Here is a 27,245-nt window from a genome sequence, read left to right as displayed (position 1 = left end):
AGTGATGCCTACTGTATGTTTAACAGGCGATAAACAGGAGGGGAATGTTAAGGATTTTGTATATATGTTATCACTGTTAAACATTTGTACATTTGTCTTCTTTCTCATGAGAACGGTGTTGTGCTGTTTTGCACTTCACCCTGAGAATGTACGTGTTATTCAACCTTGTTTTAGCTTTGTCTTCTTTCTCATGAGAACGGAGATGTGCTGTTTTGCACCTGTCTTAATGCAATCCTGAGAATTCAATTTTGTTTTAGCACTCTGGGGTCAATCTGAGCTGGGAATGAAGGGCTGGATGTACTTATTATTATAATATAACTTTGTTTTCGCAGCCTCTAACGACTGGGAGTAAGAGAACGTTTTGACTATTGTGATGTGGTGTTTAGTGTGAAGGAGTGTGGAAGACAGGACACTTCAGGCAGATGCAGAACAGCTGATACCTGCAACAGACGAACGAGATGTGCTGACCTGAAAGTGTTCTTCCTTACAGCTGCACTTATTGACGTATGCGTTTATGTTATGGGAAGAAACTTGTCTTGCGTCATCACCCCCACCCTTAGGACAAGTTTCTTGTTTATGTGATGAGGGCGTCTCTTAATAAAAAGAGCGGAAAAGCAGGCCAGACTTTAGTGTAGCCTTGGTGTACAGCCTGGCCACACTCCGCGCGTAAAATTTGACTTTCTGTCTCACTGGTGTTTCTTGACTCTGTTTGTCTTGTTAAAGGTTTTAAAAATGTTTGGAGGAGAAAATACCCAACAGTGAACAGCTCCATGAGTGATGAGTGGAAATTATCATGCACCTGCTACAGTCAGAGCCACGAGTGGTGGAATCATGAACTCAACTCGAGTTCAGCCACAATTTCAGAATGTCATGGTCATGGACAGATATTTACATGGAGATACAGTGCATCCAGAAAGTATTAATAGTGCTTCACGTTGTCCACAATTTGTTATGTTACAGCCTTATTCCAAAATGGATTAAATTAATTTCATCTCATCTTCAACTGCTGATCAGGGATCAGGTCGTGGGGGCAATAGCTGTCATTAGGAGGGTGCTTACTAGAGCACAATAGGTGCTAATTAGAGCAATTGTTAGTCACTAGCCAATAGCAGTCAGCCTCTCAGTAGGAGGGGTCTGGTTAGGTTTAAAACTCCAGCTTTTGCTGGCTTCTGTTATTCTTCTCTACAAGACTCAAGACAGAAGTCAGACTACCAGAGCAAGACATTTAGCTGAGGAAGCTTCTGCGATTAGAAGCGAAACGTCCTCGCGTCAAGCAACCCAGTCCAGTCGAAGATTCAAGCTTCTCTACTATGGAAACCACCTGGACAACTGAGAGCCTTCACAGAAACTTTGGATGATGTGGTTGAAATATGGTTAATTTTTATGTACCAAATTATTGGGAAAAATTGTAAAACTGTGCTCACATTTATTCCTGTTACACATATGCAAAACTGAAGCAAACCATTTAGATATGATCTTATAAAGGCTATAACCCACTGGGAGTGTTTGCAGTCTCAAAATCACAGAAATTACACTAAACTAGAAACTGAAAGTGTTTAAGTTATTGTTAGGTTCTCAAATCTCCTACTGTCCTTCCGCAAATTAGGGTGATCGAACACGTTGATTAGGGAAGCTCAAAATCATATTTCATCAAACTCATCATTTAACAATTGCTGGTGCACATGAGGGAAGCTTTAAAATGTTCTCCTCCACGCCCCATGCTGTCTACCCAGAAGTTGATTATCTTCTCTTTTTTGCACATTAAGCCTGAAGTAGTTATTGTTTTGGTGTTGAAGCAGCAGGACCTTCGTGGCCAGGACGACGGTGGGGATCGAACCCACGTGGCTCGCACAAAAGACCGTTCCTCTACCAGGTCAGCCAAAGGGGAACTCCCCGTTAGCCAAGCTAGCGGGAACGTCTTTTCAATTGGGACCCGGGACTTTCATCCAGCTACAGTGTTAAGCCAGAAGATGGTTTTGTTTACTTTTTACTTGCACTAAAAACAGTTATTCCTGTTGTGACTGTGATGTTTTTATACCAGAGGCTGCTAATGTTGGTTGAAACCTGCATTTAAAGTGTGACTTTTGATGTTCTGTTAAATAAAAAGGGAAAAAGAAATGTAGTAGCATTTGTCTCAGTTGTACATCCGAGAGTAATCGTACAGGTCACGAGACTGTCCGTCCCACAGGTCATAGTATTCTGGCAAATTTGGCCCCCGGAAAAATCTAGTTGAATAGCCCTGTCCTAGAGCACCAACACTGCATCAAAGGCAAAGAGAGTACAGCAGCGCCTTTACCTCCTGCGCAAACTTAAGCACGTGAGAGTTCCTCCACCCATCATGTGCACATTTTATCAGGACACCATTGAGAACATTCTGTCCAGCTGCATCACTGTGTGGGGCGGGAGCTGCATGGACTAAATGGTTAACGGACTGCATTTATATAGCGCTTTTCCAAGCGTTGGGCTTGAGACCAGAGGATCCTTGGTTCAAATCCTAGCCTGACCAGAAAATCACTAAGGGCCCTTGGACAAGGTTTTTAATGTCCTAGTTGTTCCCGGTGTGTAGTAAGTACCTTGTATGGCAGCAGTCTGACATTGGGGTGAAAGTGAGGCATTATTTGTAAAGCATTTTCAGCGTCTGATACAGATGGAAAAGCGCCATATAAATGCAGTCAATTTACCATTCAGTCCATTTGACAATGACCCTAAGCACATAACCAACATATCAAAGGAGTGGCTTCAGGACAACTCTGTGAATGTCCTTGAGTGGCCCATCTAGAACCCAGACCTGAATCCGATTGAACATCTCTGGAGAGATCTGAAAATGGCTGTGCACACATGCTCCTCATCCAACCTGATGGAGTTTGAAAGGTCCTGCAAAGAGTAAGATGCACCAAGCTTGCGGCATCAGTTTCAAGAAGCCTTGAGGCTGTAATTGCTGCCAAAGGTGCATCAACAAAGTATTGACCAAAGGGTGTGAATACTTACGTATGCGTGATTTCTTAGTTTTTTATTTTGAATAAATTTGCAAATATTTAAAAAAAATGTTTTTCATGTTGTTATTATGGGGTATTGTAAGTACAATTTTGAAGGAAAAAATGAACTGACTCCATTTTGGAATAAGGCTGTAACATAAAATGCGGAAAAAGTGAAGCGCTGTGAATACTTTCCGGATGCACCGTATGAAGCAAATGGAAGATGGTCATTTGGGAAGCCTCCGGTAAATTCACATGGACTGACTCGTGACAAAGTATAGTCGCAATGTGAATGATGCAGTTTGAGTTAATGACAACAGGAAGCTTGCAATGAAGTGCATAAAACAGTTTTATAAATGTTTCCATAACATTTTAGGTTTTTAACTGCATAAGATACCACTGCAGCATGTGTCATTTTACAAAGTTTATGACAGAGGCCCAAAAACTGTGGATATGTTACAGTAAATCTCCCAGTGGTGATTATGTATTTGACCAAAACCAATCTAAGGGTCATAAGCAAAAAGAAAACATAAAATTCAAAGTCTCAGGCTGACTCTGAGATGCCAGGAATGAAAGGCAAATGATTTTGATGAATAGCCGATGTATGAACGTAGTCCTTTAACATGTCAATAATCCCAGACAGTCTCATGTTCCTGTGTTGAAAACAACTGATACTATCCTCAGAATGACTCTACTTCAGTATTTCCAGACAAATGTGAATTACTTTTTATGTTTCAGCCATTGCTAGGTTTGCATGTTAAGCTGCAAGAAGAAAAGGTTCTTGTCAAATCCTGACAAAATGTGCCCTTGTTGCCACTGGCATTCTATCCACGTATGTGACCTTTAGCATGAATAGATACTAAATGTCGGGGGGAACCTGAGAAGATGATGCAACTGGTACAGCTGCCTGCTCAAAAGGCCAACAGCTGTGGTCTTTTTCCACTGCACCACAAACACTGTCCATGTTCAAAGGAACACAACTTTGCATATTCTTCAGTCCAAACACATTACAGCAAAGAAGAAAAGAATAGTAATACATCTTTGCATTATATTACATTATTAATAGGTGTTAGTACAACCCAATATCAGGAAAAAGTTGGGGCGGTATGGAAAACGCAAATTAAACATGAATGAATGAATAAATAAATAAGAAAGAACAAAAGAAAAAAATAGATTTCAGTGATTCTTACAAATACTTTTTCATTTCAGAAATTATGAACCCAAAATATTTCATGATGTTTGCTTGTTTTTTGGTCAACTTAATTTCACTTGTTAAAACAGTACAGTATTAATCCATTCATGCCATTCATTACGGCCTGTAACACATTTCAAAAGAAAGTTGGAACACTAAAATATTTTTCACTTTGTAATGCTGCCATAGGGTGGCTGCACCCTATGCTAGCAGTCACTCAGCAAGAAGCGGATTACATCCTAAACGGGCTGCCAGTGCATCACAGGGCCACATATAGTCAAACAACTACATTCACAATCCTACTCACACTTATGGTTAATTTAGAGTAACCAGTTCACCTAACCTACATGTCTTTGGAAGTGGGAGAAATCCAGAGGATCTAGACAGAACCCACATGAACATGGGGAAAAAAAAAACATGTGAACTACATACAGAAAGGCCCAGGCTGTTGTGGTTTCTGGAATTGGTCTGCCGCCTTTTTGTTGCATCCCCCTCATTCCTGTGATTTCTCTGCCAGTGGAGCTGATAGTCATCTACACCTGTGGTTGCGGCACACCTGCACCAATCAACGGCATCCTACTTAAGCCTCAGCTGAACAGAAGGACACCACCAGATCTTTCCATCATCAGAAATGGCCTCAAGTGTAGTCATACCTAACCTTCTTGCTCTCTCTCTCTCTCTGTGTTTTCCCCTGTTTGGATTTGTTTGGTTATTCTCATGTTTGTCTTTTGTCTTTTTGTACAGTCCGCAGCCACCACCAGCTCCACTGGCCCACTTGGCTTCCCGCACCTGCAACCCGTCCTCCAGCGTCTTCACCTCCTGATCTCCGCCCCATCACATCATCAGCACCATTACAAGAAACTGTTATTTATCATTTCTTGCCTCATTGCAATTGCATCTGTTTCAGTTCCCAGTCCTCACGCAACAGAAAGATCTGGCCAAGACATGGAATTACATGTGGCAGGTTCGATCCACCACATGCTCTCCGCCCAGGACAGCATACTTGGTCAACACCAGCAACAAATCACAGAACTCCATGACAGCAATCAGCAACTCACAGCTCAGGTAACGCAACTTTGCACGCACTCACTGAACAGTTAGCGAAAGCGTTTCCTATACCCAGAACCGGCCAAACTGCGAGCACACCCCAACACAGCCACAACTAGGTTGGTCATCTACAGTGGTGTGAAAAAGTGTTTTCCCCCTTGAGCTTTTTTAGGACATCAAAAAACAAATCTTCAGGCTTTTTATTTAAAATTTCTAAAATTCCATCCTTTAAACTCACGGTGAAAAGTAATCTCTACATAATGAATTAAAAGAAATAAAAATCTAAAAGCCAAAATGATGGTGTGAATGAGTAAGTGCCTCCTTTAGTACAACACATACAAGCCATCACTTTTACATCCAGTTTTCTTCCGACAAGTCAGTGGATGGGTTCATCAACATTTCCAAGACACTGATTATGTCTTGGTCTTTATTTACATCAATTATGTAGAAATACAAACAGTATGGTACTCAATGGTAAATATGTATGGAGCAGACAGTTCTCAAAAACTAAGACTGTGCAAGAAGGAGACGAGTGAGGAAAGTCAACAACACACTCAGACACCCCTCAAACAAGTTATAGGCTTCTGTGGCCAAGGTGGATCTGTATGTTGAGTTGGCACAGGTAACCAAGTGCACTAACCACTGGCCACCACCCCTGTCACCATCCCACTTCACCTCATAACTTCCAGAAATCATCATGATAAGATAATTATATGTATTCTCATCCATCCATCCCATAGTTCTTGGACACCCTTGGCACCTTAAGAACAATCCAGATATCAACTGCTCGACCGGGGCAATCACCCAGTGGAGTGAGAGGTGTCTCTCCCTCAGTATGTGATCCGCCATACCAACTAGTAATCCTAATGTCCCCTCCTCAGAAGACACTGCAGTTGATTTGTCTCTGGTTCCAACAGTTTATCATGATCTCACCCCAGTTTTCAGTAAAGTCAGGGCCCTGTCCCTACAACCTCACCATCCCTATGACTGTTCCATCGATTTACTTTCTGGAGCCACCTTACCCTCTAGCACAGGGGTGCCCAAGTTCGGTCCTCGACATCTACCTTCCTGACACTCTTAGTTGTCTCCCTGCTCTAACACACCTGAATTCAATGAAAGGCTCATTAAAAGCCTGCTAACAAGTCTTTCATTGGATTCAGGTGTGTTGGAGCAGGGAGATGAGTGTCAGGAACGTAGATGATTTCCATGTCTCCCGTCTGCATGCCATTCTCCCTGGAGGTGGTCTTGGATCGTGGTCCCCAGTTCACATCTCAGGTATGGAGGCTATTTTGTCCTACCTTGGGGACCACAGTCAGCCTCTCCTCTGGTTTCCATCCTGAGTCCAACAGCCAGGCGAAATGGGTTATCCAAGAGCTAGAGTCTGCACTCCGTCATGTCACAGCTGGGGACCCTGCAGCATGGAGTGACCATCTGCCCTGGAACGAGTACACCCATAACTTCAAGGTGAGCATGTCCACCAGCTTAAACTGTTTTGAGTGCTCCCTAGGCTACCAACCTCCATTGTTACAGGACAAAGAGGAGGACTTGGCAGTGCTGTCCATCCAAGAGCACCTCCAGCATTGCCACAGGGTCTGGACTACCACTCGTTCCGCCTTGCTTGGCTCCAGGAGCGGGGCTCATTGCCATGCAGACTGCCATTGGACCCCAGCACTAATCTATCATCCCAGGGAGGAGGTGTGGTTGTCCGTATCCTACTTTCCACTGCAAGCGGAGTCTCGCAAGCTGGCACCACGGTTTCAGGGACCATTTGTGGTGGACTGTCTCATCAACCCAGTGGTGGTTTGCCTGCACCATATCCATCCGGTGTTCCATGTCTCTTACCTGTGGCCAGTCCAGACAAGTCTGTTGTGGCCTCCCACCCCACTCGTGGATGGCCATCTGGGCTGGACTGTGCGGCACCTGTGGGATGTGCTCCTACTGACATTTATTCCTCTTCTCTCCAGAGCTTATTTCCACATCTCCAAGCTAGTCTCAACCCGCTCTCTATTCTCACTACAGATCACAATTGTCACACTCATCTGCAAACATCATAGTCCATGGAGACTCCTGTCTGATCTTGTCCATCAACCTGTCCATCACCATTGAATACAAGAAAGAACTCAGCTGATCCTTGGTGTAATCCCACCTACAACAATGAATGAATCTTTCATTTCGCACACACACCAACCGACTTTCATTCCTCTTCTCTCAAGAGCATATAAACTAGGGATGTCCTGATCCGATCACGTGATCGGAAATCGGGCCCGATCACGTGGTTTCAGACTTGATCGAAATCGGACGTTGCATCCCGATCAGGAATCCGATATAGATTTTTTCCTCATTATTTTGATCAGAGCTATTTCAGGCTCATTATTGCAGATTAATGGGCCTTTCACGCGTTGCTTTTTAGAGGCATCAGAAGCATCGCTTTAGCTCGGCTTTTGACGTGACGCTTCTGACGGGAGCGCGCATTGCCGCTTGTCGGCAGGCTGACGCAGTCAAAGTTCAACCCAGTCTTTTTTTTTTTTAATTGAACAAAAGAAAAAACATAAGTTCAACCGGACAGAGGTGGGGGGAGTTACGCGCGCAAAGTTTCTTTCGCAGAACTGCTGTTTGTGTGTTTAAGTGCTCAGCCTGGCGCCTCGATGGAATGACGAGGATGATGGACACTTTCCCACCGAGACTCTTGCTCAGTCATCCTTCCGTGTGCAGCAGGACCCGGTGCTGACCAAGTCCTCAGGACGATGATCTGTCATCTGATTAACAAAAAGAAAAAAAAAACAAATTGTCCTGTGATCGTTTGTCTGCAAAACGGAGCGAGAGATGGTGTGCGCACGAGCGATGTGCGCACTCATCACATTTAGGAACATGTCTTAAAGAGCTTCCGTCTTCATTCACGTTCACTGCGCTGCTCTGAACTTGTTGAACACTGATAAATCATCAGAGGGACACTGAGGACTGTCAGGACACAAATGTAAGTTGGTTTTTTTTTCTTTTACTTTTCAAGTTGACTTTTGAACTTTCGACGCTCTGAGCTGTGACGTAGCTTCGCACTGTCCAATAGGAACGACGCATTGGGCCAAAACACGGAAGACTAGTGGCAGAAACCACTGATCTGTACAAATGGTAAATGGACTGCATTTATAAAACGCTTTTCCATCTGCATCAGACGCTCAAAGCGCTTTACAATTATGCCTCCCATTCACCCCGATGTCAGGGTGCTGCCACACAAGGTGCTCACTACACATTGGGAGCAATAGAGGATTAAAGACCTTGCCCAAGAGCCCTTAGTGATTTTCCAGTCAGGCGAGGATTTGAACCACAGATCAGTGCAGAAACCACGTGTCTGAAGAAAAATCCTTAAAAATATATGAAAAATATATGTAACACATAACCTGACGTCCTAATAGACTGATATTATTTGTCAAGGAAATTTCTAAAGGAAATAAGGCTGGATGCAAAAAATGGGAGAATTTGAAAAAGAAATAAGGTTGTAATTCTATTAAAAAAGTGAAACTTGTATAATGTATACATTCATTGCACACAAACAAAAAGCCATTTGCAAAGCCAAAAAGTTGATTTGACAATCATCTGACATAACCGGGGTCAAAATAAATAGAACACTGCTATCTATTGGTTCCCACACGCTTAGTGAACACTACTGACCAGTAGATGGCAGTAGAGGCCTTGAAAACAAAATTCCAGATACAGTAATCCCTGTCTGCTACATTTAAAATGCGTGGAATTTAACAAACGCAAATAAAACCATCTATAAATGCAGAGAATATATTCAAGAGAGTTTTAGGCACTAGAGTTTAATGCTGTTGTCCGTGGAGCCTGAACAGAGTGTCTGAAATGCATTTGTCCTGTCGTGATGTACTGAGATTACGTCATCCTACCCAAAATGCATTGCGGGTCACAGGATGTGCTCACAAAACCTTAAAAATTAGCACATTACTTTAAAACTAAAACATATATCTGATATTTTCACTTAATAAAACTTCAGACATGACAGTAATTTTAAATAACTTGTCCAAAATTTGTTTGGTTAAAATTTGAACCATAAGTTAAAAATGTATGCCTCTGGATGACTTAGGTGATATCGCCAGCATATTGGCATGGTATTAAAGGAAATGTTTTGTTTTTTTTCTTTTGGGGCTGTTTCTCCTTTGTCTGCAGAGGATTGAGATGCTTTTTATACAAGTGGCTCTCTTCTGTTTGCAAAGGTTATAGCTGTGTGTTGGTTACAAAACTTTTAACAAGTGAGTGCTAAACTAATTTTAAAAGTGCTTGTCGCTGTTCAGCTTTGTTTATTTTGTTTATCGGTTTAAAAGTTATCGGACAAAGATTAATCGGAAGATAATTGGTCCGATAATGGTTTTAAAAGTTATCTAAAAAGATAATCCGATAAAGAAAACATTATCTTCGATAATTATCTGTTATCGGATTATCGGAAGTGTGCCCACCACTGGATGTAATCCCACCACCACCTGGAACGAATGTCATTCCCACCACACATGTCCAACCAAACCTCACGCCAGTTCGTGATGGCATCATGAAAAGCTAATTAATCTATTAGTTTGTGATACCGTCACAAAAACATGGTGCATTTCATGACGGTGTCAAATTTATTTTGTGATGGTATCACAAAATCCGGTGCAACATGGGGCGGAGGAGCTCTGTGGGGTTATGATTAGGGTTAGGGGAAGGGGTAGGGTTTGAAAATGTGACTCATTTCGTGACAGGTTCACAAAAAATCGTGAGACTGGGCTGTGCACGTCACACTGTCCTTATACTTATCCTACAACACCCTCACATACTCCTCTACCACTCCAGATTTCCTCATAGAATACCACAACTTTTCTCTTGGCACCCTGTCACAAGCTTTCTCTAAATGCACAAACACACAATGGAACTACTTCTGGACTTCTCCATACTTCTCCATCAGCACTCTCAGAGCAGTCTAAGATCTGTGGTGCTCTTTCTTTGCATGAAACCATGTTGCTGCTCACAGATCTTCACCTGTTTTTTAAGCCTAGTTTCTAAGCAATGGTGGGTACAGTTCCGCTAATCCGCTAACTGCTAATTAGCGAAAGTAAGACTTTCATTAGCAGATTAGCTTTTCAGCTAATTTTGCAAACCATCGGCATACAAATTAGCTTCCGCTAAATTTAGTTCTGATAACTTTCAGTCTGCTAACATTTTTTTTCCTGGCAGAATCTAAATGGTGATGAGAGCAGGTCATTTGAATTTTCTCATAATGCATTTTGGCACATGTGTCTGTTTCATGTCAAACCTTCAGAATTCATGCATTACTTTAAAACTAAAACATATAGCTGATATTTTCATTTTGTGGCGTTAATTTTAATAACTTGTCCAGAATCAAATTTTTAAAATTAAAATTTTAACCCTAAGTCAAAACTGCCTTGCTGTGCATGACTCCTTGTGAAACATCTGCAAGAGTGTATGGCTGTGAAAATAAATATTTTTTCTTTCTCTCGCTCTTCCCTTTTTTCCTTCTTTGGTCACCAGGTTTCTTTTGCTGAGAGAAGACTGAGTTTAGACAAGCGCTGACCTGCTGTTGTTTGTGATCGCCTTTGAATTTATTCAGATGTATCAATAACTGCCAGTGTACTGGAGTCAGTAATAAACACTAATTTTTTTAGGGGTTTATCGGTTTAGCTTTATAAAAGTTAACTTTTAAGTTAGCGGATTAACTGTTATTGAAACTAACTTTTTGGTTAGCTGTGCCCACCACTGCTTCTACTATTATTCTTTCCCATAACCTCATGCCTCTGTAGTTACTGCAGCACTGCACATCACTCTTGTTCTTAAAAATCTGAACCAGGACACTTCTTCTCCACTCATAAGGCATCTTCTCACTTTCCAAGATTTTATTAAACACTCTAGTTAGAGACTGAACTGCCATCTCTGTTAAACATTCACATACCTCCACTGGGATGTCATCTGGACCAGCTGACTTTCCACTTTTCATCCTCCTCATAGCTGTCCTCACTTCATCCTTAGTAATAGCCTTTTCTCACTCTCATTTTCTTCATTTATCAGCTCCTCAAAATATTCCCTCCACCTTCTCAACACACTCTCCTTGCAAAATCCTGGTCTAAAGTCAAGAAGAGTTTTGCTGATATTTTCAGCGTGCAGTACACTCTGCTGGTATGTGCATGGCCTGGATTTCTACAGAGCTTTTCCTTCTGATGTACCAGTTCAAGTTACTTTACAATGATGCCTCACATTCACCAATTTTCACTACTGACAGTGTGCTGCTATGCAAGCTGCACAACTACACACTGGGAGAAACTATGGAATTATCAACCTTGTTGCAGGCACAGGTGAAAAACCCCGGCTTCAGTGAGTAAGCATCCTACTATAAAGCCCAACCATATTTGTTCCATCAACCCACTAAATCAATTGATTGTAATTACTTCAACTCTTCAGGCAGGTAGATGAATTTATCATTGAAATCACCTGTTTTAGTTGTGCAGGTAGAAGCAATACATGGTAGGACTTTTACTCATTGAAGCCGGGGTTGCCCACATCTGGTTCAAGGGCACTTTTGTGACTTTTCTGTCTGACAGAGAGTCGATTCAAGGACATGGTCACAGGCCTGCTGTTCTAATCTCTTGGCCATTACCTTCCCCTTAACTTAACTGAAGTAAAAGTTTTTAAAAAATGAAAAAAAAAAATCCTTAAAAACCCGTGGTTTGTAAACATACTGCTATGCTGGTTTTCTTCCTCTCCCAAGTAGTGGACAGCTCCAAAATGGGATTGTTGGCCCCCTCTTTTAAGGGGAAGAGGTTGTCTAGAGATCAAGTGAACAAATGGGGTGGGGACTCACTTGTCACAGGAGGTTTGGACTTTAAACATGGCTTGTTACAAAAAATTAACTGCTAATAATACATCAAAGTGTGTAAGAACCCATGCTTTGATACAAAATGCATTAAAACTTTGTACAGAAAATCTCACTCACTCTAAATCTGCATCAATGCACAGTGCACGGGATTTTAAATTTGAGTGCAAAGTTTTTATCTGACCATTAGAATTGCTGCAGGCATGTTAGTGTGAACTGTTCTGAAGACTTTGACCTTTTATTGATTCAAGAATTTGTTTGTGAGGGCTCTATGGACCGCTGCACCTGTTGCACCTGCTGCACCTCATGTGTTTATGGATGTGGTAGAAGTGGATTCAACAAATTTTAATCCAAGTCTCAAGATCAAGAGACTCCTGGGAGAGTTCATGGAGTAATGAGATCAATTAACAGAGGTTTTCTTTGGTATGAGATCTCTTCAAACGATCCATGAATACCACTAGAATGACTTTATGTCAAATGAATGGTTAGTTACAACCCCAATTCCAATGAAGTTGTGCATGCTGATTTGTATCCTACCACAAAGTCTCATATCTGAATTTAGCATCTCAAAAACAAAATACTGATTTATCAGTGGCCAGTAGTGGTGCTGTGCAGTCAGCAAGTACTGTAGACCAAGACAGATGATACATCGATCAAAAATTACTTATTTGCATTTATACACTAAGCAGCCATAACATTGTGACCACTGACAGGTGAATTAAATAACATTAATTATCTCACATTAATTATCTCATTTCAATGACACCTGTCAGTAGTTGGGCTATATTAAGCAGCCTCGTAATTGATGCAATGGAAACAGGAATAATAGGGATGCATAACGATTTGAGTGACTTTGTCAAGGACCAAACTGTGATGGCAAGCCAACTGGGCCAGAGCATCTCCAAATTAATTTGTGCTCCCATCACAAAAATGTGGCGTTTTTTGTGATGGTATCACGAACCAATAAAATTTGGTTATGTCATCACGAAATGCCGTGAGATTGAGTTGAGTCTGCGCAATATCAAGGCAAAAGTGAGATTCCAACCAATGATTGATCACATTTTCACTACTACAAGCTGGCCTACCTGTGTGGTTATAGATCACATCTGTAATGCAGACCATGTTCATGTCTTTCCTCAGATTCTCCACCAAATTATTGATGTCCAACCAGGTGTAGTGTTTGACCTCAGGTGAAAAGTCAGGGTTAAGTTCCAGCTGATCAGCGACACAGTAGCAGGAGCCAGACATGCCAAGCTTCTGCAGCGGGGTGAAGTGGATCATGTTGTATCCTGGACAGTGAACATGAAGCCAGTAATATTAAATATCAGCTGAACAAGATTTAGTGTCAGTTATTCTTGTCAGGTCAGTATTTGTTCTACTCTGACTGTAGAAGACCATGACCCTGTCCTTTATTTTGTTAAAGAGCTAGATTTTTTTAATTTATTTAATTCAATTCAGTCAATTTAAATGGAAGACTGGAGGTGAACTTGAATAATGTGATTATGTATTTAAATAAAACTGTTCTTTCTCAATTCAGCTGTGTAACGTCTTACCAAAAGCTGCAATCAGCTTTCCTAAAATGACATCTTGTTGCATCTTGAAGTCTGAGTTCAAAAACAACTGAAGCGAAAAATCTTGAATTATTTTTTGCTGCCAACTTGCTAGCTGCGTCATTACCTCTTCCATTTTCAAATTACATCAAAGGTAGGATGAAAAAGTAAGAGGTTTCATGTAGCCATATATCAAATTTAGGCACATCATTCTCAGGAGTCAAAACTCTCCAATTAACGTACATAAAAAAACAAGACAATGCATATAATTATGTTGGCTAAAGCCTCCATCATATTTTATCAAATTAACTGCCGCACATGAAAGTGTTAAAATAATACATGTCATTTACTTGCAACCACTGCTGGAGATGTATCAGTATTAAATTATCTCAAGCCATTGTGTGTTTTAGGCATAAAATTGTTATTTTTATAATAATAATGTAAATAATAATCATCATTTCAAGTGTTAATTAACATTAGCTCTGTTTTTTTTAAATTGAAAAATACACTCTTTAATAAATACACATCCACTATGTACCATGAAGACACCTGGTGATATCATCCTTCAAAAAGCCACAGGTCATTTCTGATAGGGCTGGCTGTTTGCAGGTTGCTGGATCAAAGCATATTCATGGAAAGTTGACTGGAGTGAAAGTGTGGTAGGAAAAGATGCACAAGTAACAGTAATGACAGGAGCCTTGAGAAGTTTGTCAAGCCAAGCTGATTCAAGAACTTGGGGACCTTCACAAGGAGTGGACTGAGGCTGAACTGCATCAAGAGCCACTACACACAGACATGTCCAGGAAATGGGCTACAAATATTGCATTCCTAGTGTTAAGCCACTCCTGAACTCTATCGTCCACCTGGTCGTTACTGTGAGTTTCTCTGTGAATTTTCAGACCTTTTGTCTGACTTAGTGCTTAGCTCAGATAAGATAATTATAGTGGGCGATTTTAACATCCACACAGATGCTGAGAATGACAGCCTCAACACTGCATTTAATCTATTATTAGACTCTATTGGCTTTGCTCAAAATGTAAATGAGTCCACCCACCACTTTAATCATATCTTAGATCTTGTTCTGACTTATGGTATGGAAATAGAAGACTTAACAGTATTCCCTGAAAACTCCCTTCTGTCTGATAATTTCTTAATAACATTTACATTTACTCTGATGGACTACCCAGCAGTGGGCAATAAGTTTCATTACACTAGAAGTCTTTCAGAAAGCGCTGTAACTAGGTTTAAGGATATGATTCCTTCTTTATGTTCTCTAATGCCATATACCAACACAGTGCAGAGTAGCTACCTAAACTCTGTAAGTGAGATAGAGTATCTCGTCAATAGTTTTACATCCTCATTGAAGACAACTTTGGATGCTGTAGCTCCTCTGAAAAAGAGAGCTTTAAATCAGAAGTGCCTGACTCCGTGGTATAACTCACAAACTCGTAGCTTAAAGCAGATAACCCGTAAGTTGGAGAAGAAATGGCGTCTCACTAATTTAGAAGATCTTCACTTAGCCTGGAAAAAGAGTCTGTTGTTCTATAAAAAAGCCCTCCGTAAAGCTAGGACATCTTTCTACTCATCACTAATTGAAGAAAATAAGAACAACCCCAGGTTTCTTTTCAGCACTGTAGCCAGGCTGACAAAGAGTCAGAGCTCTATTGAGCTGAGTATTCCATTAACTTTAACTAGTAATGACTTCATGACTTTCTTTGCTAACAAAATTTTAACTATTAGAGAAAAAATTACTCATAACCATCCCAAAGATGTATCGTTATCTTTGGCTGCTTTCAGTGATGCCGGTATTTGGTTAGACTCTTTCTCTCCGATTGTCCTGTCTGAGTTATTTTCATTAGTTACTTCATCCAAACCATCAACATGTTTATTAGACCCCATTCCTACCAGGCTGCTCAAGGAAGTTAGTTGGCTATGTACCACAGGCTTTTAAGGTGGCAGTAATTAAACCATTACTTAAAAAGCCATCACTTGACCCAGCTATCTTAGCTAATTATAGGCCAATCTCCAACCTTCCTTTTCTCTCAAAAATTCTTGAAAGGGTAGTTGTAAAACAGCTAACTGATCATCTGCAGAGGAATGGTGTATTTGAAGAGTTTCAGTCAGGTTTTAGAATTCATCATAGTACAGAAACAGCATTAGTGAGGTTGCAAATGATCTTCTTATGGCCTCGGACAGTGGACTCATCTCTGTGCTTGTTCTGTTAGACCTCAGTGCTGCTTTTGATACTGTTGACCATAAAATTTTATTACAGAGATTAGAGCATGCCATAGGTATTAAAGGCACTGCACTGCGGTGGTTTGAATCATATTTGTCTAATAGATTTGTCTAATAGATTTGCAATTTGTAATGTAAATGGGGAATCTTCTTCACAGACTAAAGTTAATTATGGAGTTCCACAAGGTTCTGTGCTAGGACCAATTTTATTCACTTTATACATACTTCCCTTAGGCAGTATTATTAGACAGTATTGCTTAAATTTTCATTGTTACGCAGATGATACCCAGCTTTATCTATCCATGAAGCCAGAGGACACACACCAATTAGCTAAACTGCAGGATTGTCTTACAGACATAAAGACATGGATGACCTCTAATTTCCTGCTTTTAAACTCAGATAAAACTAAAGTTATTGTACTTGGCCCCACAAATCTTAGAAACATGGTGTCTAACCAGATCCTTACTCTGGATGGCATTACCCTGACCTCTAGTAATACTGTGAGAAATCTTGGAATCATTTTTGATCAGGATATGTCATTCAAAGCGCATATTAAACAAATATGTAGGACTGCTTTTTTGCATTTACGCAATATCTCTAAAATTAGAAAGGTCTTGTCTCAGAGTGATGCTGAAAAACTAATTCATGCATTTATTTCCTCTAGGCTGGACTATTATAATTCATTATTATTAGGTTGTCCTAAAAGTTCCCTAAAAAGCCTTCAGTTAATTCAAAATGCTGCAGCTAGAGTACTGACGGGGACTAGAAGGAGAGAGCATATCTCACCCATATTGGCCTCTCTTCATTGGCTTCCTGTTAATTCTAGAATAGAATTTAAAATTCTTCTTCTTACTTATAAGGTTTTGAATAATCAGGTCCCATCTTATCTTAGGGACCTCGTAGTACCATATCACCCCAATAGAGCGCTTCGCTCTCAGACTGCAGGCTTACTTGTAGTTCCTAGGGTTTGTAAGAGTAGAATGGGAGGCAGAGCCTTCAGCTTTCAGGCTCCTCTCCTGTGGAACCAGCTCCCAATTCAGATCAGGGAGACAGACACCCTCTCTACTTTTAAGATTAGGCTTAAAACTTTCCTTTTTGCTAAAGCTTATAGTTAGGGCTGGATCAGGTGACCCTGAACCATCCCTTAGTTATGCTGCTATAGACGTAGACTGCTGGGGGGTTCCCATGATGCACTGTTTCTTTCTCTTTTTGCTCTGTATGTACCACTCTGCATTTAATCATTAGTGATCGATCTCTGCTCCCCTCCACAGCATGTCTTTTTCCTGGTTCTCTCCCTCAGCCCCAACCAGTCCCAGCAGAAGACTGCCCCTCCCTGAGCCTGGTTCTGCTGGAGGTTTCTTCCTGTTAAAAGGGAGTTTTTCCTTCCCACTGTAGCCAAGTGCTTGCTCACAGGGGGTCGTTTTGACCGTTGGGGTTTTACATAATTATTGTATGGCCTTGCCTTACAATATAAAGCGCCTTGTGGCAACTGTTTGTTGTGATTTGGCGCTATATAAAAAAAAAAATTGAATTGAATTGAACCAAAGACAATGCCAGAAGCATCTTATCTGGGCTAATGAGAAAAAAAATTGTATTTAATTTGGAAACCAAGGTCCCAGAGTTTAGAGGAAGAGTGAAGATGCCCAGAATCCAAGTTGTTTGAAGTCCAGTGTGAAGTTTCCACAGCCACTGATGACTTGGGGTGCCATGTCATCTGCTGGTGTTGGTTCACGGTGTTTTATCAAGTCCAAAGTCAACATAGCCATCTACCAGGAGATTTTAGAGCACTTCACTCTTCCAACTGAACTTTATGGAGATGCAGATTTATTTTTCCTGTAGCTGGGGGTCGTAATTATCAAAATAAAATTAAAAAAAAACATTTTAGGTTATACATACACACATATATGTCTAGAACATATCTCAGGGGCTGAAATACCTTTTTTAAGCCACTTGCCCTGGTGCTAGTAACAAAAAAATTACTTGCACCAAAAAAAAGTTACTTGCACAACCAAAAGTCCGTCTTATAGCAACCTTAAAACTTCTCCTGTGATGTGTCAGACTCTTCCTCTCTGGGGAGAGTTTGAGGGGAGAGCAGCAGCGGCGGCGGCAGACAGTTTTTTTTTTTTTCATGTGCATGCGCGAACGATTCGTCCATGAAGCTTATTGGTGACTGGTTTATAAACACAGTTATGACCGAGTTTGAGGGGAGAGACAGCGTGGAACTACGGAGCCCCAGAAGTGTCATCGCAAAATGTTTTCCATGTGGAGAGAATGTGCGCACGTTTTATTATATTGTGCGCTCATTTTGTTATATTGTGCACTCATTTTGTTATATTGTGCACACGTTTTATTATATTGTGCGCTCATTTTGTTATATTGTGCACTCATTTTGTTATATTGTGCACACGTTTTATTATATTGTGCACTCATTTTGTTATATTGTGCGCATGTTTTAAGCATCATTTATGTAAAGCAAGGGCACAATCTACTTAAACATGGCCACAATTTGTAAAACGTGCACTCAATATTGTCTTGACACATACACTCAACAAAAATATAAACGCAACACTTTTAGTTTTGCTCCCATTTTGTATGAGATGAACTCAAAGATCTAAAACTTTTTCCACATACACAATATCACCATTTCCCTCAAATATTGTTCACAAACCAGTCTAAATCTGTGATAGCGAGCACTTCTCCTTTGTTGAGATAATCCATCCCACCTCACAGGTGTGCCATATCAAGATGCTGATTAGACACCATGATTAGTGCACAGGTGTGCCTTAGACTGTCCACAATAAAAGGCCACTCGGAAAGGTGCAGTTTTGTTTAACTGGGGGGGGGGGGATACCAGTCAGTATCTGGTGTGACCACCATTTGCCTCATGCAGTGCAACACATCTCCTTCGCATAGAGTTGATCAGGTTGTCAATTGTGGCCTGTGGAATGTTGGTCCACTCCTCTTCAATGGCTGTGCGAAGTTGCTGGATATTTGCAGGAACTGGTACACGCTGTCGTATACGCCGGTTCAGAGCATCCCAAACATGCTCAATGGGTGACATGTCCGGTGAGTATGCCGACCATGCAAGAACTGGGACATTTTCAACTTCCAAGAATTGTGTACAGATCCTTGCAACATGGGGCCGTGCATTATCCTGCTGCAACATGAGGTGATGTTCTTGGATGTATGGCACAACAATGGGCCTCAGGATCTCGTCACGGTATCTCTGTCCATTCAAAATGCCATCAATAAAATGCACCTGTGTTCTTCGTCCATAACAGACGCCTGCCCATACCATAACCCCACCGCCACCATGGGCCACTCGATCCACAACATTGACATCAGAAAACCGCTCACCCACACGACGCCACACATGCTGTCTGCCATCTGCCCTGGACAGTGTGAACCGGGATTCATCCATGAAGAGAACACCTCTCCAACGTGCCAAACGCCAGCGAATGTGAGCATTTGCCCACTCAAGTCGGTTACGACGATGAACTGGAGTCAGGTCGAGACCCCGATGAGGACGACGAGCATGCAGATGAGCTTCCCTGAGACGGTTTCTGACAGTTTGTGCAGAAATTCTTTGGTTATGCAAACCGATTGTTTCAGCAGCTGTCCGAGTGGCTGGTCTCAGACGATCTTGGAGGTGAACATGCTGGATGTGGAGGTCCTGGGCTGGTGTGGTTACACGTGGTCTGCGGTTGTGAGGCTGGTTGGATGTACTGCCAAATTCTCTGAAACGCCTTTGGAGACGGCTTATGGTAGAGAAATGAACATTCAATACACGAGCAACAGCTTTGGTTGACATTCCTGCTGTCAGCATGACAATTGCACGCTCCCTCAAATCTTGCGACATCTGTGGCATTGTGCTGTGTGATAAAACTGCACCTTTCAGAGTGGCCTTTTATTGTGGACAGTCTAAGACACACCTGTGCACTAATCATGGTGTCTAATCAGCATCTTGATATGGCACACCTGTGAGGTGGGATGGATTATCTCAGCAAAGGAGAAGTGCTCACTATCACAGATTTAGACTGGTTTGTGAACATTATTTGAGGGAAATGGTGATATTGTGTATGTGGAAAAAGTTTTAGATCTTTGAGTTCATCTCATACAAAATGGGAGCAAAACCAAAAGTGTTGCGTTTATATTTTTGTTGAGTGTAAATGTTGGCTATTAGTCAACAAACCAGCAGACAGTGTCATACATTTCCCCATTAGAAATGGATCTGGTCAGGGTGTATCATCATGGTTTGGGCGCACAAGGACATATAGAGAACTCCAGCTACCCAGCATGGCATCATCTGGAGTTTAAGCACATTAAAAAGGATGCTGAGGGTGAAGCGTCTCCCCCTCATGAGTATGACAGTTTAGGTCATATTATGGAGTTCATTTTGAACAAAAGGAAAACGTGTGCACATTTTATTAATTCAAGGGCTAAATTAAAGGAAAACGTACGCACGAATTATCATGGCCAGGAAAATGTGCGTACATTTTATTAATTTGAGAGCACATTTTATTAATTCCTGGGCTCAATTAAAGGAAAACGTGTGCACAAATTATCATGGCCAGAAAAAATATCACTTTAAAGTAGACCTGCATTGGACTAAATGTGGTCAGGTCTCAGAAAGAAATAGCTGATATGTATTTATAAGACCCTTATGAATGCTGTAAAGTAAATCTGCAAGCCCAAATTTGTAATTCAGCGGAAGATTGCATACAGAAGACAAAGATTTCTCCATTGAATGACAGATCTGGTCTTGCAGATTTACTTTACTACATTCAGAAGGATCTTATGTGTAAATATAAGTCATTTTTTGGTCCAAAGATCTGACTGCATTTATTTCAGTGCAGGTCTACTTTAAGTGACCTCTCCCGGGTTCCGTAAAGGAACCGCAGCGACAACCATTTTTTTTTTTCACGTGCGCGCGCCGCTGGCGACGTTTGTCAGCTTTCCACAACAAATAGAGCACAGCAACTCGCTTCCATCATAAAACGCAGGGAAGACAAAGACAACACACTGGAAATTGTTTTTTTCCTTATTTATTCCTTTATTGATTCATTCTACTGGTGCTTATAGTTGATAAAACTTGGATAAAGTTACTTGCACCAGTGCAAGTGCAGTATAAAATTACGTGCACCGCTCGAATAATACGTGCACAAACTAGCACATGCATGTACTATTTCGAGCCCTGTTATCTCAAACGTTTTGATATTCTTACTTTTCATTCACTCCAATACCAATCCTGAACCGTTCAAATCTGTGAATCCATGTGAGCCACGTGGAAGTCAGAAATCACAGTTTTCAGGCGAGCTTATGGAGCACAGAGACTCCATTCTTTATTTATTCATGTTTATTTATTTATTTTTGCTACTTTGTGTTGTCTGTCTCCTTCTCCTCTTTCTGCCAGACAAGCCCATGCTCACTCACAGTCTCTCACAAGCTCCTTGTGAAACTACCTGCTAGTTATCATAGTCAACTGGGACTACACAGCACAGTCATTCATGTATTTTGTATTTTCACCGCTGTCTTATTGTGGATTATCTATGACAGGATTGAGCATTTCTGACACCATGTAATAGAAAATACTCTTGTTCTGTGATGATGTAAAAGGCAGGAGGCATGTGAAGCCTTTCTTCAACTTTATTTACCAAGCGTACGTGATCCGTCACCCAGAGTCTTTTCTCGCATTCCTACACATAAAGGTTCTGACATCTTGCCACATGAGGTAGGTTTTTTTTCTACCAATGCAAATTCCTCTGTTGCCTAAGTATAGCTATGGGCTTGTTGTTGATTGAAGCTGAATTGGCTTGACACTAAGACACCAGCCATCCTGACTTTTTCACTCACCAGTCTCCTTGGCAACTCGAACCTTGTCGAGCCATTGGTCCAGCGGGCCGAGACGGGTGGTCACATGTATTTGGCTGGTGATGCAGTCCAGTGGGAGAACGTCATTGTTGGCTGAGGTTCCCACGCTCAGCACAGGATCAACCACGATGTAACCGCTGCTCACCTTCTCCTTGTCCCTGTCACAAACAAAACCTGTTACCTTTCACTTGTAAACTACTCAAACAAATACTACCAAACAAACAAATACTACCTTTCATAACTGTTTAGTTTTTCTTGTTTAACGTAGAACAATGGTTCTTAACATGACCCTCAAATACCACCTTGACTACACATTTTCCATCTCTCCCTGCTCTACCACAAACTGATTGGGGGAAGCCGGGGCACAGTGGATCAGAAATGTTTTGTGGCAGCATAAACACATTATGCATAGTGTCAGGAAAGATGACTTTAAGCTTGCTTTCAGCTTGTTTTCATCTTGGAATATAATACGAGCCATGGAATTAATATACATGCTGTTGGATTAAACTGCACAGTTTTTGGTACCTTCCCGGAATAAGTGAGGTCATACTGGACTTTTCCATTACAAATGGGGAGGCCCACGGAATGAACTCGGTAGTGAAGACAATGGAATATGTCTAAGAATGATTCTAACATGACAAGTATGATCAAATGAAGTATTAATGTGTTAAAATTAAGAGTTGATTAGAAAAAGTATGTTACAAATAAGTGAAATGAATGATTATATGAGTTGTTTTTCATACAGAGTGCAGAGTCAAGGAAAAAAGAGGAAGTGAAGATGATGTCGCAAGCAGGGCAAGAAGAGCTGATGCTAAACAACTGATCAAATGATTAAGATGTTGGTAAAATATGAAATGAATAATAAGGAATGAAAATGTTTGTATATGTGTTAAGGATTTTATATATATATATATGTTATCACTGTTAAACATTTGTACCTTCGTCTTCTTTCTTATGAAAACGGTGTTGTGCTGTTTGCACCTAACCCTGAGAATGTATGTGTTATTCAACCTTGTTTTAGCACTCTGGGGTCAATCTGAGCTGGGAATGAAGGGCTGGATGTACTTATTATTATAATATAACTTTGTTTTCGCAGCCTCTAACGACTGGGAGTAAGAGAACGTTTTGACTGTTGTGATGTGGTGCTTAGTGTGAAGGTGTGAAGGACAGGACACTTCAGGCAGATGCAGAACAGCTGATAACTGCAACAGACGAACGAGATGTGCTGACCTGTGTAAAAGAAAGTGTTCTTCCTTACAGCTGCACTTATTGACGTATGCGTTTATGTTACGGGAAGAAACTTGTCTTGCGTCATCACCCCCACCCTTAGGACAAGTTTTTGTTTATGTGATGAGGGCGTCTCTTAATAAAAAGAGCGGAAAAGCAGGCCAGACTTTAGTGTAGCCTTGGTGTACAGCCTGACTGCACTCCGCGCGTAAAATTTGACTTTCTGTCTCACTGGTGTTTCTTGACTCTGTTTGTCTTGTTAAAGGTTTTAAAAATGTTTGGAGGAGAAAATACCCAACATTGACTGGGGGCTCGTCCGGGAGTTGAACCCGGGACCTCTCGCACCCAAAGCAAGAATCATACCCCTAGACCAACGAGCCCCCAACACCACAATATCCCTTTCAAGTGATTCATATGGATTATATACAGCTGAGTAAACATGAAGGGAAGGAATTTTGTTTAGTCATAATTGATGCCTTCTCAAAATGGGTAGAATTGTTCCCTACAAAACATGCAGATTCACTTACAGTGGCTAAAGCATTATGCAAAGACATCATCCCACGATTTGGAATACCAGAAACAGTCTATTCAGATAATGGAGCGCATTTTGTTAATACAATAGTGCAATACATAGGAGAAGCGCTACAGGTTAATCTCAAAAATCATTGTGCTTATCATCCACAAAGTGCTGGATTAGTGGAAAGGACAAAGGGCACAATAAAAATAAGATTAAGGAAATGTATAGAAGAGACAAAACGAACCTGGATTGAATGTTTGGACCTAGTAAAATTGTATATGAGAATAACACCAACACCATCAGGGTTAACACCATTTGAGATACTTTATGGACGACCATATCGTCTACCAATTTTGACATGGATACTAAAACAGCAGATGAGGAACAAACATTAGCAAATTTTATGAAAAAGACATTAACACAGAAAGAGATAACTTAAACACATTTACTGCCGAATAATTTTGACCTTCCACAGGACGGCCTTCCAGTAGTCTAGCCAGGAGACTGGGTGTTCATCAGAGTCCAGTCCTCGTTGGGAAGGTCTATACCAAGTGCTGTTAACAACACCAACTGCAGTAAAGATAGCGGAGAGATCAACGTGGATACATCACTGTAAGATACAGCGTGTGTTGGCGGCCTCCACAGTGTAAGGGGAAGTCTGGCTACAAAGGGAGTCTATTTAATTAGCAATAGATTGTCTCAATGCCAGTGAAGCAGGGAGATCCTTGCACTATTAGGTGAGGTGGCTAACAACACTGTATCCTAGCAATCATGACTGAAATACAGCAGACCCCGGAGCGGCGTGCTCAGCGCCGCCGCTGCCGGACTGTTGGTAGGGCAGCCGGTTGCGTTGTGATCTTAGTGTGTTTCGTGCTCCTCAGATTCCTGGCCTGGTGGTTGACCCAAGAATTGCAGCTCACTGTGGACCGAGCCAGAGAACAACGCAAGCAACGTCAGAAGAGGTTTATTCATAATGTGAACGAGACAGATGGACACCCTCATATATACCATACTAATATGTGGTACAGATATGTTCATTTATTGGCTATGGAATTACGTTACTAATTGTTATGTTTGTTCGCAAATACCTATATCCTCAACACACCCAGCTCTGACGGCTAAACCGTACCCTGCTAGGGTGACAGAATGTCTTATCATACGGATGCATAATCAAACTGTATTTCGGGGGCAGTTCTAACACCACTTGCCTCAGTGCAACCACTTATATGTTAGGGATTTCAACAGAGGACGTACAAGCGTGCCCAAGTGCTGCTCCATTGACTAGACTGAAGGGAAACGCAAAAATATCATCACATTAAATTGTCATCACAACGGCCATTCCCAAATTGCTTTTACGGGACAGGGAATAAAACTGTAGGTAAAATTAAGAAACGTCTGTGTACCCAGACGTATGTTTTATCAAATAATTTAAGCCTAGCCAAAACATAATATGTGGATGGTACTTATCTTCATCACATTGGACGGGGATGTAATTATACAGGCTCCTGTCCATGGGGAACGGATGAATCATGTGCTTATGTTAGTAAGTTTTTGCTACCACCTGTAAATGGTACTCCGGTGTATGATGACATCTATTGGCTTTGTGGTTCCAGACTGTACATGAGTCTCCCACCAAATTGGGGTGGTGTGTGTGCACCTACCCAGGTGACTGACCATACATATGTGGTAGGACCTCCACAGAGAAGAATGGCAGCACCAGACGGAGGAGATTGATATACCCAGATGTGTTATCACATGATCACATGTGGGGCTCGGATGTACTAAAGGACCAAAAAATTGTGGTCTGTAGGAGATAAAATAGCACATTCATTGTTCCCCTGGATAGGAGTGGGAAAAAATTCATTAATGATTGAAACTCTGAATTATCGATTGGGTCTGTTCATGAATGTAACTAAAAAAATAGTAGCAGCTCAAAACACTGAAATAGATGCTTTACGTACCATGGTGATGCAAAATCGCATGGTTTTAGACTTGCTTACTGGTTCACAGGGAGGAGTTTGTGTTCTGCTGAACACAACATGCTGTACTTTCATCCCAGACTCCATTCAGTGGATATGCAGGACGCATTGGAAGAGCTGAATAAACTTCGTGATGCAATGCATAAAGACACCCTAGCCGTGAACCGGTGGAATCCCTGGTCCTGGTTGACTTCAGGACCATGTTGGCCTAATTCTGATTGGACTTTGCATGTGTTGTGTGATCCCTTAACAATGGTTGGCAAAATGGTGTCAAATACATTTGTACAGTGTAATCTGGCCTTCCAACAAACTATGCCAAAATATCAAGCATTGAAACAGTCAGACCTTAGTGGAGAAAACTATAATGACTGTACTGAGAATTATGATGATAGTGAAAAGCTCACAACTCCAGTTCAAGCTTGAACTGTTGACGTGATGAGTTAACACACTCTTAGCCTATGAAGCTTTAGCTGAAAAAGTAATAAGACAAGTGGTGTAGTCGAATAATACAGAAAAACGGTTCATTTATACCAGTCAGCCGAAGTGATGTATGGTGGTGGTGTGGTGATAACAGAATCTTTGACAGACTGCCACGAAATGTGTCAGGTTATTGTGCATTAATATCATTATTGTTACCCATGACCCCTGAAGACGTTACGACATATGCAGCCTCTCTTATTCCTGAGGATTGGCAGAAAGGCATAGCCAGACATAGAGTAAAAAGAGATTGGAAAGGAGTAGGAAATCCAACATATATTGACGCAATAGGAGTCCCCAGAGGAGTGCCTGACGAGTATAAACTGGTTGATCAAATAGCAGCTGGATTCGAATCTTCCATCTGTTGGTGGTGTTCAATTAATAAAAACGTGGACAGAATAGATTAAGTTAATAAACTAACTAACTAAGCTGGGTGATGCCTACTGTATGTTTAACAGGTGATAAACAGGTGGGAAATGTTAAGGATTTTATATATATATATATATGTTATCACTGTTAAACATTTGTACCTTCGTCTTCTTTCTTATGAAAACGGTGTTGTGCTGTTTGCACCTAACCCCGAGAATGTATGTGTTATTCAACCTTGTTTTAGCACTCTGGGGTCAATCTGAGCTGGGAATGAAGGGCTGGATGTACTTATTATTATAATATAACTTTGTTTTCGCAGCCTCTAACGACTGGGAGTAAGAGAACGTTTTGACTGTTGTGATGTGGTGCTTAGTGTGAAGGAGTGTGAAGGACAGGACACTTCAGGCAGATGCAGAACAGCTGATAACTGCAACAGACGAACGAGATGTGCTGACCTGTGTAAAAGAAAGTGTTCTTCCTTACAGCTGCACTTATTGACGTATGCGTTTATGTTACGGGAAGAAACTTGTCTTGCGTCATCACCCCCACCCTTAGGACAAGTTTTTGTTTATGTGATGAGGGCGTCTCTTAATAAAAAGAGCGGAAAAGCAGGCCAGACTTTAGTGTAGCCTTGGTGTACAGCCTGACTGCACTCCGCGCGTAAAATTTGACTTTCTGTCTCACTGGTGTTTCTTGACTCTGTTTGTCTTGTTAAAGGTTTTAAAAATGTTTGGAGGAGAAAATACCCAACAATATGATCATATGAATTGTTTTTATGTGAAAGAGAGTTGTAATGAAATGATTGAATATGATTGATGTGATTCTAAAGAAATGATTTAAAAGAATGAATTCTCAGAAAAGCTGAAGTGTTAACAAAAAAGAGGAAATTGAGAAATAAGTTACTGGTAAGGGGCTGTGGAGATTTCCATTAAGCGGAA

At 41.2% G+C, this 27,245-nt stretch overlaps 1 protein-coding gene and 1 non-coding gene across 3 annotated transcripts in view; both read right to left on the bottom strand.

Annotated features, from left to right (window-relative positions):
* The window catches only part of LOC117512550 (glycogen debranching enzyme-like), a 279,336-nt gene that overhangs the window by 212,041 nt on the left and 40,050 nt on the right, over positions 1 to 27,245 (bottom strand). For both annotated transcript variants that reach the window (XR_004561327.1, XM_034172666.1), the window contains exons 3-4: positions 21,721 to 21,896; positions 13,168 to 13,371 (exon numbers count right to left, since the gene is read on the bottom strand). Coding sequence is in view for 1 of the 2 variants with exons in the window: in XM_034172666.1 (XP_034028557.1) it covers positions 13,168 to 13,371; positions 21,721 to 21,896 (380 nt within the window). In the remaining variant the exon portion in view is untranslated. The remainder of the gene's footprint in view (positions 1 to 13,167; positions 13,372 to 21,720; positions 21,897 to 27,245) is intronic.
* Positions 23,274 to 23,345, bottom strand: trnap-ugg. Its single transcript has one exon. It is a non-coding gene; the product is annotated as a tRNA-Pro (tRNA).

This window comes from Thalassophryne amazonica, chromosome 1 (assembly GCF_902500255.1).
Source record: "Thalassophryne amazonica chromosome 1, fThaAma1.1, whole genome shotgun sequence".
NCBI classification, from domain to species: domain Eukaryota; kingdom Metazoa; phylum Chordata; class Actinopteri; order Batrachoidiformes; family Batrachoididae; genus Thalassophryne; species Thalassophryne amazonica.
This window is presented reverse-complemented; position numbering and strand designations above follow the sequence as displayed.